Below are 16,775 nucleotides of genomic sequence, written 5' to 3' on the forward strand. Positions count from 1 at the left end.
CTTTGCTGCTCTGACTATTCTTGCAGAGTTCAGTGCACTCCATGGGATTTAACACATGGCTCCCGGGCACCATGTTTTGCTACTCACGTATTTCAGAAATGTGAAGCACCCAAGCACCCAGCACCCAAAGTGTTGGGTGGCAAGTCATAATGCAAATATGAGGAACAGGTTGCTCAAAATCTAAATCTGGAGCATCAGTAGGGAAAACAATCCATATCCAGTAGAAGCTACTTATACATAAAGGGTATCTAAAATGCTCTCTTCTCGGTGAGAAGAATTCTGTGTCATTTTTTTTTCCTGACACCAAACCAAGATTGCTGCAGTATGCAAATTTCTGCAGAATGTGAACTGGCAAGCTGCAGCCGCTTCTTTTTCCCTGAGCCATCATTACTCTTGTCTTCTAGGGAGTCGTCAAGAGATTTCTTCCTGCCCTTGAAATACTGCTGCTGGCTCTTCAATGCTTCAGCATGGGACACAAACTAAAAAGCAGCAGGGACACTCTTCAGTGAGTTCCATAGCCATTAGGATTGAGCACATGGAATTTGGCCGAAAGACTCTGTATAGAGTCATTGCTCTTGCCAGGATTGTGTCTAAAACCCATACTTCTACGCATCACTAGTGGGAAAAAAAAATTGCTGACCAGAACGTTTTACAATTCATTACTAAAGCAGACAAGGATAGAACAGGCTCCAACAGGACAACTGAAGGGCAAAAGAAAAACTCTCAAAACAAGAAAAAGGCACTTTAAGTACAAAGTAAAAGCAGGAAGAGGGGAGACTGAAAAGAAGCGCTGAGCGGAATGAGACATGAACACAGCACAAAGCTGAGGAGAGTTACACCATGGCTAGCCAGGGCACGTCTGCTCTATCCAGCAGTGTCTGTGCAACAAAGTAAGGGGGCTAAGGACTGCCAGGAGCAATAGAGCTTGATGAAAAGCCAAAGCAACATGAGGCAGGAGCTGAGCTTACATGCTGCATGGGAGGAGCGAGGTATAATAGCTTGAGTTCGGTGCACTCAGAAGGAGAAACAAAGATACACTCAAAAAGATATCAGCACAGCTGGGCCTGGCAGCTGACTTCAGGCAATGCACATGCCTCTGCCTCGCCAACGTGCAGCTCCTCCAGGCACCGTTAGGTGCCACCTCATAGCACTCTTCAAGCACTCAGCCTCCTTCTGCACCTGGCAGCCCCCGACACTGGCTGCAGGCCAAGGACAGAGCAGCTGGTGACAGTGAAGGCCACCCTTGCAAACAGCAGGAACTAGAGCTGGAGGTTCAGCTAGCAGGAGGGGAGGGGAGGCTCAGGGCCATCCTCTGGCCGAACTCGTGCCAGGCTCACTCCTGACCCCTCTTTAGGACACCAGGCCATCCTCTGGCAGCTGCCCCTCGGGTGCTGCTGCTCACACTCACATCCAGGCTGATGTCAGAGCTGGCCCCAGAGTTTTGCCAGTGGGGAAGAATCGCCTATCTCCTGATGCAGACCTGAGCAGAATACATGCTGCCACTCATCAGTTTCCCTCAAGATGTTCAGCTCCTTTTTGTTCTCTATCTCTGCAGATGGCCAGAATCCTGCCTCACATCCAATCCAAATTCACTGTATTAAAGGCCACTGGATCCTATTCCCGCTCTTGAAGCAGACAACATCAGCAGGAGCTGGAGGCAGAGCTGCCTGGAAAAAGGCAAGACTGGAGTGGAAAGGATTACAGTCAGCTTGACCTCCTGTCTGGTGTGCCACTCAGAATGACAGCATCCCTTCTCTGCTCTTCCTGAGCACTTTCCTTATTTTCTTCCCCAGCTTGCTCAGTTTTTCCTCTTCTCTTGTGGCTTAGGGGCAAAGGGACAGGAAGAACCTGGGTGACAGAAGTACACAGCAGGTGTGGAAGGGAAAAAAAAAACACAGGAGAGAGGGCAAGTAAGCTGAATCAAGAGAGTGCAAGGCCTGGAGTCCAATGCCCAGGAACACAGCACAGAGTCCCACTTGCTCCTATTAGATATTTTTCAAGTTCTTAAGACAAATTCATAAATCACAGGACATAGTAACAGACCTTCCAGGTGTCAGTGCATCCTGATTAGCTATTACAGTGAAGGTGGGGCAAGAATTCAGCTGCAGCAATAAAATAGCTGAAGCATTTTAGAGGAAGAATATGCATGAGGGATAATAGGACATGGCAGCAAAGAAAGTTTAATTTTGCTTAGCAGTATGAAGGGTGTGATTGACAAATGAGGTGTGAGCACTGCATTCTGAGAGCTCACACAGCTGGAGTTGCATGTTGGGATGACAGATGTAATAGCAGCAAGCAGTTATAATTACAGGCTAAATTCCTGGACACAGTTGGGATCTTTGGAAGTCAAGAACTCCCCATTTCTGGTTCATCTATGATTCCCAACCAGGCACCAAGCAAAGGAACGGTTTAGATGCTCATGGGATATATTCAAACCCCACTCCACAGCAAGGAGCTCTTTTTGTAACAGTAACAGCGAGACTTGTAATTTCTAACCATATATTGCAAAGTATTCTGAATCCCTTATGAAAGGGAAACAAAATGAAAAAAAAACCCACAAAAAATACAGGCTATCAGCAGGAGGAATTCCAAGAGTCCAGCTGCATTGCGCACCTCCCCAGCCTGCCACAGACACCAACTCATCAGTTGCATCGCCAAGTTTTCTTTCAAATGTTGCTGACGTGCAGGCAAACTACTTTTGTTCACCCACATACAGAAAGCTCCCTTAGTCATAGCAGAGCTGAATGCAATTCATCTTGTGGGTCAGACAGATGAAGGTTTCAGTCATGTCTTGGCTGAATTTTCTCTGCCTTGGTCAGGTTTTCCTTTTTCCATGCTCTGGAATAGCTTTTGTTTTTTTTGTTTTGTTTCTCTGAGTCTATTAGGGTTGTGAATGCTGAATTTCTCATTGAAGTTGAACTATACCTCCTAGGTTTAGATTTTTAGACAAGCTCCAAATGGTCCTTTCAGCAGGGTCAGGCCAGGTTTTCCAAAAAGCTCAACTCAAGCAGGAAGCAGATGGCCAAATGCCCTCCAGGCTTTGGAAATAAACTGGCTTCAGAGTCAGTTACCAATCCGCTGGAGTGCATTGATTTAGGAGGAGCAGAACACAAAGAAAATGAATATCTGCTAACACATTTCATGACAGCTTGTCTAATAAATTCATGATTTAGTAACATGATCCATTATTGCTGCAACAGGCAGATTAGGTTCTTTGACAGAGTGATTAGAGATAAGAACAGTCTGTGAAGCTGCAGATAAAAAAGGAGGTTGATATTCATTCGAAGGCAAGTTGGTAGAGTGGGTTATTAGTCTATTCGCAGGACAGGAAGAGTATTTCACCAGTGGATCTCCATTCTTCAGTAAAAACTGGTTTATGTCAGAAAAAAATTACTTCTTAGCACTACCTAACCCTGTGATATGGTTACCTTAACAGCTACAGTAATACAAACATTGCTGTTCATGTGCCCAAAGCACTCCTATGTTGTCACAGCTGTAATCCCATAATTGAGAGATCAGTTTTCAGGGAAAGGAAAGAGGCAGCAGTGGTTAAAATCCAATTTTGAAACCACAAGAGCCAGCGCTCTCACTAGATCTCACAGCTAAGCAAGGCTAGATCAGCAGATGGAAGTGGTGACCGAAGTAGAACTAAGTGATTGACCTTCTCATATTGCACTACAGCCTCTTCCATGACCACAGCAGTCCTGTGAAGGCTCGGGAGTGTTTCCCTGTTCTTGGCAAGGACTGCACAGTACTAACCAAGACATTAGTCTGGTCACTGGAGGACCAGGACAGGCAGAAGGCTGTTAGTGTCCAATACATTCATTATAACTAGATATGACATAACCAAACATCAGATTTATTAGCTAGCTGCATAATTCCCATCAACTGCTTGACAACAAGACAGCCAGATCCTCTTCTGAGAAGCTTCTACACAGCAGCAGTTGAGGAAAGTGTTTCTAATGAGTCACGTCCAGAGAAAACAAAGAGCCCTTGGTTTAAATTGTTCTACTCTCTTTTCTGCACAGGAATATCATGATTTCATTAACTCTGACCTCATCTACCAGCTGTTAAGAAAATACTGGTATTAACCAAAAACATTAGCTAGGAAAAAAAAAAAATCTGTAAGAGTCATCTAGTGATTCTCATTATCATTGGACAGATGGATCTGAGGTCTACGGGACTGGGCAGGAGAGCTCAGCAGTGCCAGAGGCTGTGCTGGAGCATGAACTAGACTGGCAGCGCTAACACCACTGAGCTCAGCATGTGCATGCATGGCAGAGGTATCTAGATGCTCTCTGGTGGCTACTAAGCCTACTAAGTCAAAGAAATATCCCCAGGTAGTATAAAACATAATAGACCATTTTCATAAAACTATACAGTAAAGCACATGATCCAGCAGCCCAAAGCAGTCCACAAGCAATCGGGGAGTGCCTTCCTGCCTGCTGTGATGAGACTAAAGAGCAGAGGGCTTTTGTCAGACAGTGGCTACTGAGCTGCAGTGTGACAGCATGGAAGACCAGGAAATAAGCTATGTATCAGGAGATTTTCAGTCTCCACGTAAGCGAGCACTGAAGCACGAAAATATTTGTGGTTGCTTGCGCCTAGTGAAAAGCAGCATGCTGTGAGGAAAAAGAACAGTCACACAAAAGAAAAAAATAAAAGATGAGGTAATTATGTGAATTAATTTAGTAAGTGAGGCACAAGAGCACCCAGATTTGTTTTCATTTGATGAAAAAAATCAAATCAAAACAAAACACCACAATCTTATTTAGCTACAGGAAAAAAAAATGTAACACTTAAGAGAAATGCATTTTTGAAAAGTATAGTTGTTTCTGGCTATTACCAAAATCTCAGTTTGCAGCAACAAAGGGACAAAAAGGAATATTTCTGTTCTTCCATTTTACTTGGCCTACCAGTGGTCACCAGCCATACGACTCTGGGCAAAAGAAACTTCTGAGCAGATTATGTCCTTCAAAGGGCTGCCATAGGGATTTCAGAGATTTCAGTAGTGGTACCCGGGTTTCCAAGTTTAGCTGTAAACTTCTAAATTTCTAAACTGACTTCAGTCTGAGCTAAGCTGTCCTGTTTCTCATCAACATATTATTTCTGGACTGTACAGCTAAGAATTTAGGTAAACCTAAGAATTCTTCAAATAGGATTATTTATGTCAGTGGAACATGAAAGTCCACTCACTTTGGTGTTTGTTACACATATTTGCATGCTGATGAACTACAAATTCTTAATGAACAAGCCTCTCAGCCCCTGTCACGCATGAAAGATTACTTCCAAAAATCTTTAAGCACCCTAGGATTAAATAGTTTCATTTAAACTGCTTTCTAATTACTTCTAAGAACAAAAGCAGCAGATCAAATGGGAAGAGTTGGATTTGCTAAAATAGCAGGTGAGAATACAGGTAGTGCTGAAATGATATGTCCATAAGTATGAAAAAATTTTCTTTAATACATATTTATCCCTAGCATTTCTGTGGCACGTTTAACATTACGAGCTGAAATTGGAAATGGGTTTTTCTTCCTGCTGAGTTAGGCATTTTCCATGAGGTGCTCATTGCATGTCAGATACAGTTTTTATTAACGGTATCAAATGTTGCAGGCTAATGGAGTTTAAGAAAAGCAGTCCTCCACATATTTACCAGAAAGACATTGCATACGAGGCACTGAATTCTTAATATGCTGTGTTGCTTACACTGATATAAACATTTTCAGACACTTGGGTCTCAGTTAAATCAAAGGCCTTGAAAACAATATTGGTTTGCACAGCTTTGTGTGCTTGGTGAGTGGAAGTAGCAAGCAGAGCATTCTAGAGAGACCTGTTGATAAGCGTTTTCTTGCTTACCAAGAGCAGAAAAATAGCCCAGTTGTAACCTGACTGAAGCTAATATTGAGCCAAAAAGGAGCTGAACAGTGATTAGATTTCCTGGCTTCCTTCCTTGTATTTAGAATATTTTACAGTCAGTTTAGCACTAATAAAAGGGATTTGAATAGCATTCCTGAAGAAGTTCTTTATGTGATAACTGGTTTCAAATCTGACAAGAGCCCCCAGATTAGGAAATTGTCATCTCCTGCTCTGTCATTTTTGCAGTTAAGCAGCTAGCATAAAGCAGAAGGGGCTCCCAGCTTTTCCTGAGCACCTAATGCTTCCATGACCTTGTTGTGGGATCTGTGCACTTCACAACAATACCAAGTTACTCACTCTCCTCTACAGCATGCATGTCCAACCCATAGCCTAGCACAGGTGGCAATGCAGCTGCTTCCCAGCCCCACGTTATAAAGGCGGCGGCTCTTCCCCACGGAGTGGCCCCAGGCATGCACTCATTGCTCAGCCACAACCAAACCATCAGCATGCTACTAATGCTGTGTTGACTTAACCCAGAACATGGGGAGGGCAGTGCTTTGCGGTGCTGAGTCAAGTGATGGCAAATAATTGTATGCATTTTGATACAGTGGCTAAACAAAGTGCTCTGAAGGGTGACAAATGCTCAGCCACGCTTTCTGTTTTAATAAAGGAGTCTGAGAATAAGTTTCAAGACTGCAAAAAAATCATTTATGTTTACAGCAGCATTTTCAGTTGATACATTACCTGCAAATTTTCAAATTGAACATACAGAGTTGCATTCAGATATTCAACTCAAAAATCTGATCATGTAACATAGGCCTGGATTTCAGCTGGCAGCTTAGAGCGTACTTCACAATGCAAGATGCAGCAAGGATTGGGCCTGCTGAGTGGATCATCTGCAGAGCCATGTCTGCATACTCTGTACTGTGTACTCAGTGTTCTTCTCCACCAAGCAGAGAGGAACAGGCTGTCCAAGAATACCTTACTATGACCATCTGAGTGCTTTGTAGAAATTCATGAAAATTTACTGTGCATCTATGGGGAAGAAGGAAGGCAAATTTGCAGTTTCCTTATTTGCAGAACAGGCAGAAATAGACAAAGGGAGTTGCCAGAGGCCATAAAGTCAGCATTTAAAAAAAAAGAATAAAGAAGCCAATTTAGGACCCAGTTAAGGATTTCTCTTCTGCAGTAGCCAAAGTAAGTGTGTTAAATAATTTGGCAAATATTTCAAAATTAACTATTTCCTCGGGGCAGAAACTGCGTCACTTTGTGTGACTGCAAGCTTCAGGCAAACAAAGGAATATGAAATAATCAAATCTTTAAAAGATTAGAACCGTACACTATAGAAATGAATCATTTCTAAAACAAAGGCAAATGAGGAAGAGGGGGAAGAACATGAATAACTCCCTGATAAACCAAAACTTTTCCCACAAACAGCACGCTCGGACATTGTGCAAATTCATGTTCAAAAAGGTTTATTTATTTTCTTACCACTGTGGAGAGCACAGAAAATTAACTTGTCTTAAGAACAACAGGCACAGTAGGCTGGCATTTATCAGTTCCACGCACTGTAAGGGTCTGAATACGACAGCCCTTTTCACTGGCAATATAAAAATGCTTTTGTGACTGCTGTGCAGGTCTAAAGAGTGGCAGTCAGTATGACAGATTCCGGCACATTTCCAAGGGAATCCCAGCATGCAAGTACGAGAAACTTCTTACCTGACAAGATAGCAAATTGTCTGTGTAGCTGTTCTATTATATCAACTGCAACCAGCGGCCGTATCTCCTGCTGCATGATTTCATCTGTGCAAGTGAAAACAGAAGTCTTCAGTGAGTTAATGAAACCCTAATGACAGCTTTTACATCCTCCAAGAACCCAGCAAAACAAAGACAATACCCGAAGGAAAAGATCCTGGCTTGACTATTTGTGCAGATGTCATATGACCAACACGGATAAGTTTACAATACTTACAGTCTCATCTTCAGCCTACTTACTTCCATCTATTGCCCAGCGATTTCTGAGAACTTTTCAAAAACCAGCTCCAATAGATTTGTCAGAATTTGTCACAGACTTGTTCAAGGTGACAGCTTGCCCCTCTCTAATTCATGTTCCATGTTTATCTACTGAATTTGGGCTCCCACATGAAGCAGCTTTTCAGTCTTTCACACACTGAAGTCTATTTCAGATACAGGACCACGTTCGTCTCCAAAAGCCCTGGTTTCTTCTTAAGGACTTTGTGTAAGCGGCCAACCCAGAACAGTTTCCTTCGTGATGCTTTTTCCGCTACAAGCAAGTACATAGTAAAAGGAGGAAATAAGGGCTGTGAGGCTTTCTTGTCATACAAACAAAGCCTGGTCTTTTAAAGTACACACTGAGAAGTTAAAAATACCTCGATAAGCAGCTGGGGAAAGACCATCACAGTATTTATGCGTGCGTTGATTGTGCGGTCTATACAGTGAGCAGCAACTATAATCTCACATTGAGTTAATGTGATATCTTTCTGCACCAGCCACTTACTAGAACAGTTAATTCCTGCTCTTCACCACAGTTTAAACCAGCAACATTTCTTTACTGGGGAACATCTGCCAGCTTAACTGGCAGGATCCAGGTTCATATTATATAGTACCTATTACAATCGGGCCTATAGCCACCATGCTGATTGAAGCAACAACCAGTCCTGGCTTTGTAGAGCTTGCCTCTCTACTAAGCTCAGTCTGAACAGCTTAGGTAGCAGGTGGAAGGAAGAAGGATCCATACGGACCAAAGAGCAGACAAAAGGAAAACAGCTGCTGTGTTTAAGCACCAAGATCTTCATCAACGTCAATTTAAGGCAGGTACTGAAATACTTTTGTGCACGTGGTTTAAAATACACTATCCAGAAAAAGACATGAAGCTCAGAGAGCTTTGTAATTGTTTCTCCTGAACCCTAGTCTGTTGCCCAGAATCCCTATGTTACTTTCAGATATCCATTATGATCCTTTCCAGAACTGGACATTTAGTTTTAAATTACACATAGCTTGGATTGTTTTGTTCCCCAATTCCTCAGATTCATTCAGCTTTCAAACACTTCACTGATGTCTTGAGACAGTAACTGCAGAGCAAGCGTCATTGCCCTCTCCTAGACAGAGGCTTACACACAATATGAAAAGAAGTGGCACAGATTTCGGCTTATACACAAAACAAGGGAATAATTGAAAGCAATTTGAAAAAAAAAAATCTTAAGGGGGCTGATTCTGCAAGTCTGGTCTTTTGAACTAAAGAGTGGAAAAGTCAAACCAAGATGAATGATACTATTTTCGATTTGATGTCCTCATTTGCATCCTGTTTATGAAGCTTACTGTCAGCTTCTTGTTCTTGCAGGTGGCTAAGAGCTACTGGCAGAGCAGAGTGATGAATTACAGCTAACAAGCTTAGTTTTAGTGATGTTCATAGAGCTCACTATTATTTCAGTCTTCTCCTATTGTCATGTATTTAGTGTTGTACAGAGTTTGCAGAGCTAAGGCTTAACTTTGGACATAGACTAGTTTACTTTCACTCTGAGCAGAGATATGCTGCACTAAGTAACTGCGTTGGGTCTCTGCAAAGCACCAAACCATGCAGTCATAGCCTAGGAGATATCCAAGATTCAGATCTGCCTGTAGCAGGTACAGCTTGTGTGCATTAAAAAAAAAATCAGAGCAACTGAAGATGTCCTAAACTAATGCAGGCTGCAAGGAGGGAGGAGCGTAATTTCTTTCAAAAACACAGTGGGACAAATGAGATTTGTTACCCTCTCAGTTTCTCGAAGGAAAGCCCACTGAACAGCTAGGGACAGATATCCAATTTTCACGTTATGCCTCTACAAAGATAACTAGAAATCCTATTTACTGGCCTTTGCTTTCAATACAGCACACGGTCACCTAGAGACTGAAGAGTGTCCTGATCTCCTCACAGGTATCCCACTGACTCCACGTGACATTACTAAAGGCAGCTGAGTGCCATGCTGGAGCAGTAATCTCACCCCTCCTCCCACAGCTTTTTCTTATCTCTGCGAGAAACGTTATCAGTCCTTAATCCTTAGACATCAGGATTCCCAGAATCTGCTTCATCCCCTTCTGACAACAAGCACTCTTGCACGGAGGAGGGACAAATGAACCAGCACAATGTCACCTGTCTTGCACATCTGTTAGAGAAAGCAAGAAGTCTGTGGACACACAAAGTAGTCTATAACCTGCCACTGTGAGCTGCTGGCTTCACCTGCTCTTCTAAACCCCTTAGATTGAGTCTTATGCCAATTCATTATCTGTATGGTGGAAGTACAGTGATACCAGCCAATAGTCACAAGACTACTCCACATTTTTAGGAAACTGAAACTGGCAAAGCAAACAAAATAACAATCTATTACATTTTTTGTTTTGCTTTAGTCTGCTGTTTCCCTTACGGATCCCATTCTGGACATGCCTGCAATTAAGCAAAGGCAAAACTAAACCATTTAAAATATACAAGGTTACTTATTAGGAAGCCAAGAACACAATAAGCCCAATTTCTCCACTAGTCACTTGAAAAGAGTATACCAACAGCCTTGTTTAGGGACAGATAAATACTACAATCCAAGGACCCCACAACAAAAAGGGCCTGTAATATATGAATGCAATTTTCAACAGGTACTGACAAGCATCTCCATATCTTTGGAGAAAGACTCCTAGCATCCTTCAGACAGTCTACTCGAAATATTCCTCAGTCACTTCAGTAGTAATATATATGTCTTTGTCAAACCACATTGTGGCAGCAAGACAGAGGTGGACAAGAGAAAGCAGGTGTTTAGACCAAATACAAAAAAAAAAAGGAAGTAGGAAAAAAGATCAAAATACGCAAACAGAACGTGAACTCTCGGAACTGAGATTTACCCTGGAGCATCCACTGAAGAAAGCATTGCTGATTTCAGAGTCTGGAAGATGCAACAATATTGCAACAACTGTAAAGCCCAGCAGGTAGACAGGTGCACTCAGGTTGGGGTGACCACCTCTGAGCTCATACCAGTCACATAAATGGAGCAAAGGTTTCTGCTGTGGTAGAAACTGCCACAAGGAGGCTCAACAGAAAGGGAAAATGAACTAGATAACATGCTGCTATTTCTAGCCCCTCACAGACTTGCTCATACACCCTTGAGTAGAACAGAATTCCACCCCTCCGCCCCACTTCATATTGCTGCTTTAGCAGCTTGCTTTAGAAGTAGCTCATTTCTGGTTTCTAAAGATGCTTTTCTACCGCAAGAACGTTGTGGTGTAAAGATAAAATGGAGTAATGGAAAGAAGAACTCTAGAGAGCCAGGCAAGCCTCTTCTAATTCTGTCTGGGTAAGACATTCTCCAGTGAGCCACATGGGACTGAGCCTCCATAAACCCCACACGCTGCAGGAGACAGTCAGATAATGAGAAAGGTGACATAAAATACATTTGGTGACTAAGAATCACACATGCAAGTAATACAGCGTAGCTCACTCACTGACATGAGTGGAGAGGATAATGTAGCAGAAGAAAAAACAAACAGGAGGTTAATGAAGTCTGAAACAACAAAGGAAGGCGTCTTGTGGGCACCAAAGGCAAACCACATCACATGGTAAGAAACGCCTGTAGCAACAACACACAAGGAAATACTTGCCCTCTTGCATCTTTATCTCGATCAGTGCTTCAGGTATGTACTGTCCGATACAGACGATTTTGTAACATCACTGTAGCACAGAGTTTCCAATAGAAGTTCCAGTCCTTGGAAATGTATCATAGAATGGCTTAGGCTGACAAGGACCTCAAAGACCATCTAGTTCCAACCCCTTTCCATGGACAGGGTTGCCACCCACTAGATCAGGCTGCCCAGGGCACGATTACTTGGGGCTGATAAAGGAAGTTTTTAATCTTTGACTAGAAGAAAAGCCTGGGAAAAAAATTCTTAAAATCCAACCAAAAACAATCCTACAAGTCTGAGTTTGTTTAAAGCCAAGACATTTTGCCCGATGTTAGTGAGCCCTAATCAGTTCATGTCCTGCATGAGATTTTATCCCAGGATGTCCTGTGGGCTTTCTGGCCTGTGTACTGCAAGCCACATGCATGCAAGATGTGGAATACAGCCTCTTGGGCAAAAGCAACATACTCTTCCTGTGGGATATATACCACAGCTGAAAAAATCCTGCTTTACGAGCATGACATCAGCATGTCAGCCTAGCAGCTGCAGGCTCATACTTCAGAAAAGCTTATGGGCATGTTTTTATTCACCACACAGGGGCACAAAAGTCAATGGAAAAGTCTTAAAAAAGCTGACGAGTCATGGGAGCTGGATAATTTTCTTGGTTCGTTGCACCTTTTTAATATCTGCAGATTTGGCAAACCCTGGTCACTCCAGAGCAGTCCTCTCCTCCAGCAAAGATGAGTGTAGCCGTGCAACTGGAGATCATATCAAAACACACACCAGCCAAGTGGCTGGGACACAGTTATCCTAGCAATCTTCATTCAAGCATTTCCTAGCTTCTGTGCAGTATTAACTTTATTTGCTCAGCTTCTCAAATTTAAAAAAGTATAGTTTTATTGATCAAACAGTACTATGTGAAACAATGCCAGCACCACACACAGGTCACTAAAGTTGAATCTTTACACATACTATGTAGATCTTCACTACTTAAGCTAACTGAATTTGCCAGGACAATTAAGATGTAAGCAAGGATGTGATACTACAGGAAAAAATGAAGCAAGTCAGTTCATGTACTCCTTGTTCTCCTCTTAAACTGCTCTGTGTTCAGTTCCTAGCAGAGATTGTTCAAGTTTTTGCATGTAAGACCAGTTTCACTGCAGAAGCATTAAGCCTTGCACAGTTTCCCAAGCTGTTCTACCAAGAGGTAAGGAAAAAAAGAAAAGCAATTACTACAGCCATCTGCCCAACACTGCTACTCCTCCCTCCCATGTCTCTAGGGAAGCTAGCTTGCATTGTGCTGCCCAGTTTTTAAGAGGAAAAGCATTTAGTTACGCTTCATAATTCCTCACTCAGAAGTGAAATATGCTTGGGTTTTCCCCCACACACTTGCCTATTTCACTCCTCATCACAGCTGTATTCATTCCTGCAGCAGGTCTGGAGCACAGCACACAGACTGCCACCTTCAGAGCTATGCCAACAGCAGCTGATTAAAGCTACAATGAATACAATCTTGTTTCCTTCTCTCTTAGCAGAGAGAAACTGGTTTATATGCTAATGGAAACTAATGGTTTCCAACAGTGTTTGAAATATGATCTGCTGGAGTGAAAGGTTGGATTGTGCCAAGCGGACTGACACACCAGTGCCTTTTGCTCCATGAAGGACAAAAAAAGGCAAGGAGCCATAACAGGGCACTGGGGCTTCTTTGTTATTTAGTGACTGATCACTACAACTGCTTGGCCTTCTGTTGACAAGAGGAGGGAAGAGGCTTGCTTCAGTTGCCCTCATCTGAAGTCACTAATCTTGGAATAATGGGTTACAAATTTCCAGAGCAAAGTTAATCTCTTCCTAATGACAGTCTAATATGTAGTTCACATTTATATTATACTGTGGGAGAACTAGGGAAGGAAGACAGCTGGGAGAGAAATAAGATATTTGGTAAATCGGTGGACTACATCAACCCACTTTTACACTGCACAAGCTCAATCGAGAACGACCTTGCAGCACTGGAAGCAAAACTGTGGAATGGGTGGGGATAAGAAAAATCAGACTGCTGATGTGGTGGACAAGAATCAGACAGGGTTAAGCAGAAGGTCAGAGACTTCATTTGAAGAGCATGAAAGGATACCAAATGTTAGGCATTCTCATTCTTCTCTAAAATTACCAAAAGGCATCACAAATCCAGAGTTCAGAAGTTGTTGTGAACTACCTAACCCACAGGTCAAATAATCTCAACTTCTGTGTTTTCTGGCCATGAATAACAACCCACACAGTTTGCAAAGTGTATAGCACAGCTGAGTTAGATTTTAGGAATTAAATATATAGGAGAGAGTCAAACTTTCATGTCATCATTGAAGAAGGTTTAGGCGGTCTGAAGTGTTTGAAAACACTGTCCAACCAGAATTCCCCATGCAAGTCTTTCCTTTCCTGAAGTCCAAAAAGTGCTTCCAGGTTATTGCACTAGAGAAAGAAGCTTTGTGTTTGAGTTTCTTTTTAAAAAATTCTATTCATTTCCCTTCCTCACCATTTGTGCCCTTTGTTTATCTTTTGATAAAGTTTATTTTTCCAGCCCAGACAGAAAAGCAGCAAGATCAGTTACTGATACGAGTTGGCCACAAGCGCTACAGATTTTTTGCTCTACTCAGAAGAACAAAGAATCCAGCTACCAACAGCAAGGAAAGCCCATCCTTTCTCTCATCCTTCTGCAGTGCTGCAGGCAGGCATTGTGGCGAATCAGAATTCCCACTCATTTGCAGGTCAACATTGCCATTATGTAACAGGAAAATTTCTAGTTTATCCTCAGATCACATCAGCTGTTAGCAAACTGCAAGGACTTTTTGAGGACTTACTCGCAGTACCTTTCAAGTCACAAGGAGTCCAGCCTGCTTCCTCTTTACATTGGAAATGTAAGTGAATCAAGTTACTTTGGATCCAAACATGAACTTCCCCCTGGCCCAGAGGCGTTAGACCCAGGCTTCCTGGTGCCTGCCAGTTCAGCACAGCCTTCAGGCACATGCTTAGGGCAAGGTTAAGTTCGCATGCAGCTGCACTGAAACTAGAGGAAATGTACACATTCCTGGAGTGCTGTTTTGTTGAACATTTAAATGTCTTTTTCCACGATGATAGAGAACAGCCAGGAAGTTCAGACACAGAATTAAAACCTGTTCCGAGAGGATCCCAAGGCTCAGAAGTAGGCCTTAGTGAGAACTGTCAACTTCACTATTTGTAGTTTAAAAAATGAGTTACTCACTCCAGTCAAACTGGTGGGCAGGCTGTCACCAACCCAAGCAGGATGGGTCCCTGCTGCTATCATAAGCTGTGCTGTTACTATTAACATGAACCCTCCAGGATTTCTTTCAGCTATCTGAGCCAACTTTAAAAAATTTTGGTATAGAGTTCCCTAATGGAAGAAATTGATTTTGCTGCATTTTCCAGGTAACCACTTCTTGAAAACAGTTTTTTTTTTTGTTCCTGTTTGGCTCTTTGGTGTGTACAAATGATTAATGATTGCCATGAAAGTTGAACTATAACAACTAATGCAGAATAATTAAGGAATACACTCTCGCTGTTTAATTTAGGCAGCTTTATATCCTATCCTGTTATGAAGACACTTAATATAGTATTGCTGTAAAATGGTACAGTATCCATAAACAAAGAACAAAAGAAATACCATTCCACATCATTTGCACAGCAAAATAACTGTTCTGAAACAGATGTTACTTGATATCACAGAGCACAAAAGGTGGGGATATTACATAGCAAATGTTATGTTCAGCTTCCTTACAAAACAATCTTTCCTGATTAAAAGACATTCAAGGCCAAGGTCTAATCTCAGCAACACCTTCAAAGACTAAATCTAGACTTACAGCAGCATAACCCAGCACTATGTCTAGCCCCTCAGCAGTAAACATTTCTTGATAGTTTCTAATTTTTGAAAGAGAAAAGTTTATTATCTTCCCAGAAATCCATGCTTCACAGCGACACTGGATTGCTGGAACACAAATTCCACAGAACAGAATCCAATAAGAGATAGTTTCACATTTTCATACTGTCTGCTAAAAATCCATCATGAATAACAAAAACCACATGTGGTAAACTGCAAAGCTAAAATACATTCACTATAATACTTTGATGCTAAGACAATCAAGAGATATGGCAGATTGGCTAGCAGACTTCATTCCTTCCACCCCAGGGGCTGCCAGCAGACAGTTTCACAGCCGAAACTTTATCTAAGAAAGTCTCTAAGAAAACTGGCTCAGTTCTGAACTATTGCATCCAGCAAAGTCATTTTAGTGACTATCCATATAATTACATTATGAGGGACCACTCAGGTCAGGAGTGGAAGGACTGTTTTCTTGCTCACTCCTGAACAGCGGCCAGTTAGTTCAAAAATACTTCCCCGGTTGCTGCCATTGGAGACAAGCAGTGAGCCATGGCAGCCTTCACTGCCAGCAGCACATTGAATACACAGCTCAGTAACAAGACAAACTGCTCACAGCCAGCCTGTCTGCCTACGGAGACCCAGCCATCCCTCCAGCAGTCTTCTCCAAGCTATCATCACCACTTCAGTTCAGCTACCCATTAGAAAAAGCAACAGAAACATTTAAAGAGCGGTGCCTCCCCCTCAGAGCCACAAACACACTCACAGGCATGTGCCCTCCCTTGTGTTGCAGGCTGGCTTCTCTGGAGTCCTGCTGTGGTAACGAGTCGATAGGAGGCAGAGGGGAAGGATGGCGAGAGGCAGCCTTCTGAGGAAGCAGTCCTGGATCTAACCAGCAGTGCACCAAAGAGCTGACACTCTCCTGGAGCAGCGTGCACAAATTGCTTAGTAACTGCTTCAGCGCAAACCACAGCGGAGACCTCTGACACACACCGTACCCAAGCTTTAACACTCCCCAAGGTGCAGCTGGCTTCTTCCTTCCCAGGCAGCCCTCCACTCAGATCCTTGGACACTTCAGAGGTATTCAGAGCTTAGCATGGACAAATAAAAGCACATCCCTACAGAGACAAAACAAATTTGCTTGCCTAGACGAAGGCATGGAAAGTGCTCTCATTAAAATAACTTTAAATAGTAGGGTGTTAAGGGCCAAGGGAAACCAGCAGCACTGCTGTGGATAGCTGTCTTGGAGGACTACCCCGAAGGCACACCCACAAGCCACAGCACAGTACTGTTATTTAAAGACAAAGTAAAAGACTGCACGAGATCTAGGAGTTCAACTGGAAACACAAAGCTAGCATTTGAGCACAGGAGTAAGCAGTTC

At 42.7% G+C, this 16,775-nt stretch overlaps 1 protein-coding gene across 10 annotated transcripts in view; it reads right to left on the bottom strand.

Annotated features, from left to right (window-relative positions):
• Window positions 1-16,775, bottom strand: part of MCF2L2 (MCF.2 cell line derived transforming sequence-like 2) — a 161,127-nt gene that overhangs the window by 107,900 nt on the left and 36,452 nt on the right. For 4 of the 10 annotated variants that reach the window (XM_021394656.1, XM_021394654.1, XM_021394655.1 and 1 more), the window contains exons 1-2: window positions 16,161-16,577; window positions 7,576-7,659 (exon numbers count right to left, since the gene is read on the bottom strand). In XM_021394656.1, the coding sequence (XP_021250331.1) occupies window positions 7,576-7,651 (76 nt within the window). In that variant the 5' untranslated portion in view covers window positions 7,652-7,659; window positions 16,161-16,577. Of the gene's footprint in view, window positions 1-7,575; window positions 7,660-16,160; window positions 16,579-16,775 lie in introns of those variants that run through there. The other 6 variants (XM_021394650.1, XM_021394658.1, XM_021394651.1 and 3 more) reach the window with 3 other exon arrangements.

This window comes from Numida meleagris, chromosome 4 (genome assembly GCF_002078875.1).
Source record: "Numida meleagris isolate 19003 breed g44 Domestic line chromosome 4, NumMel1.0, whole genome shotgun sequence".
NCBI lineage: Eukaryota > Metazoa > Chordata > Aves > Galliformes > Numididae > Numida > Numida meleagris.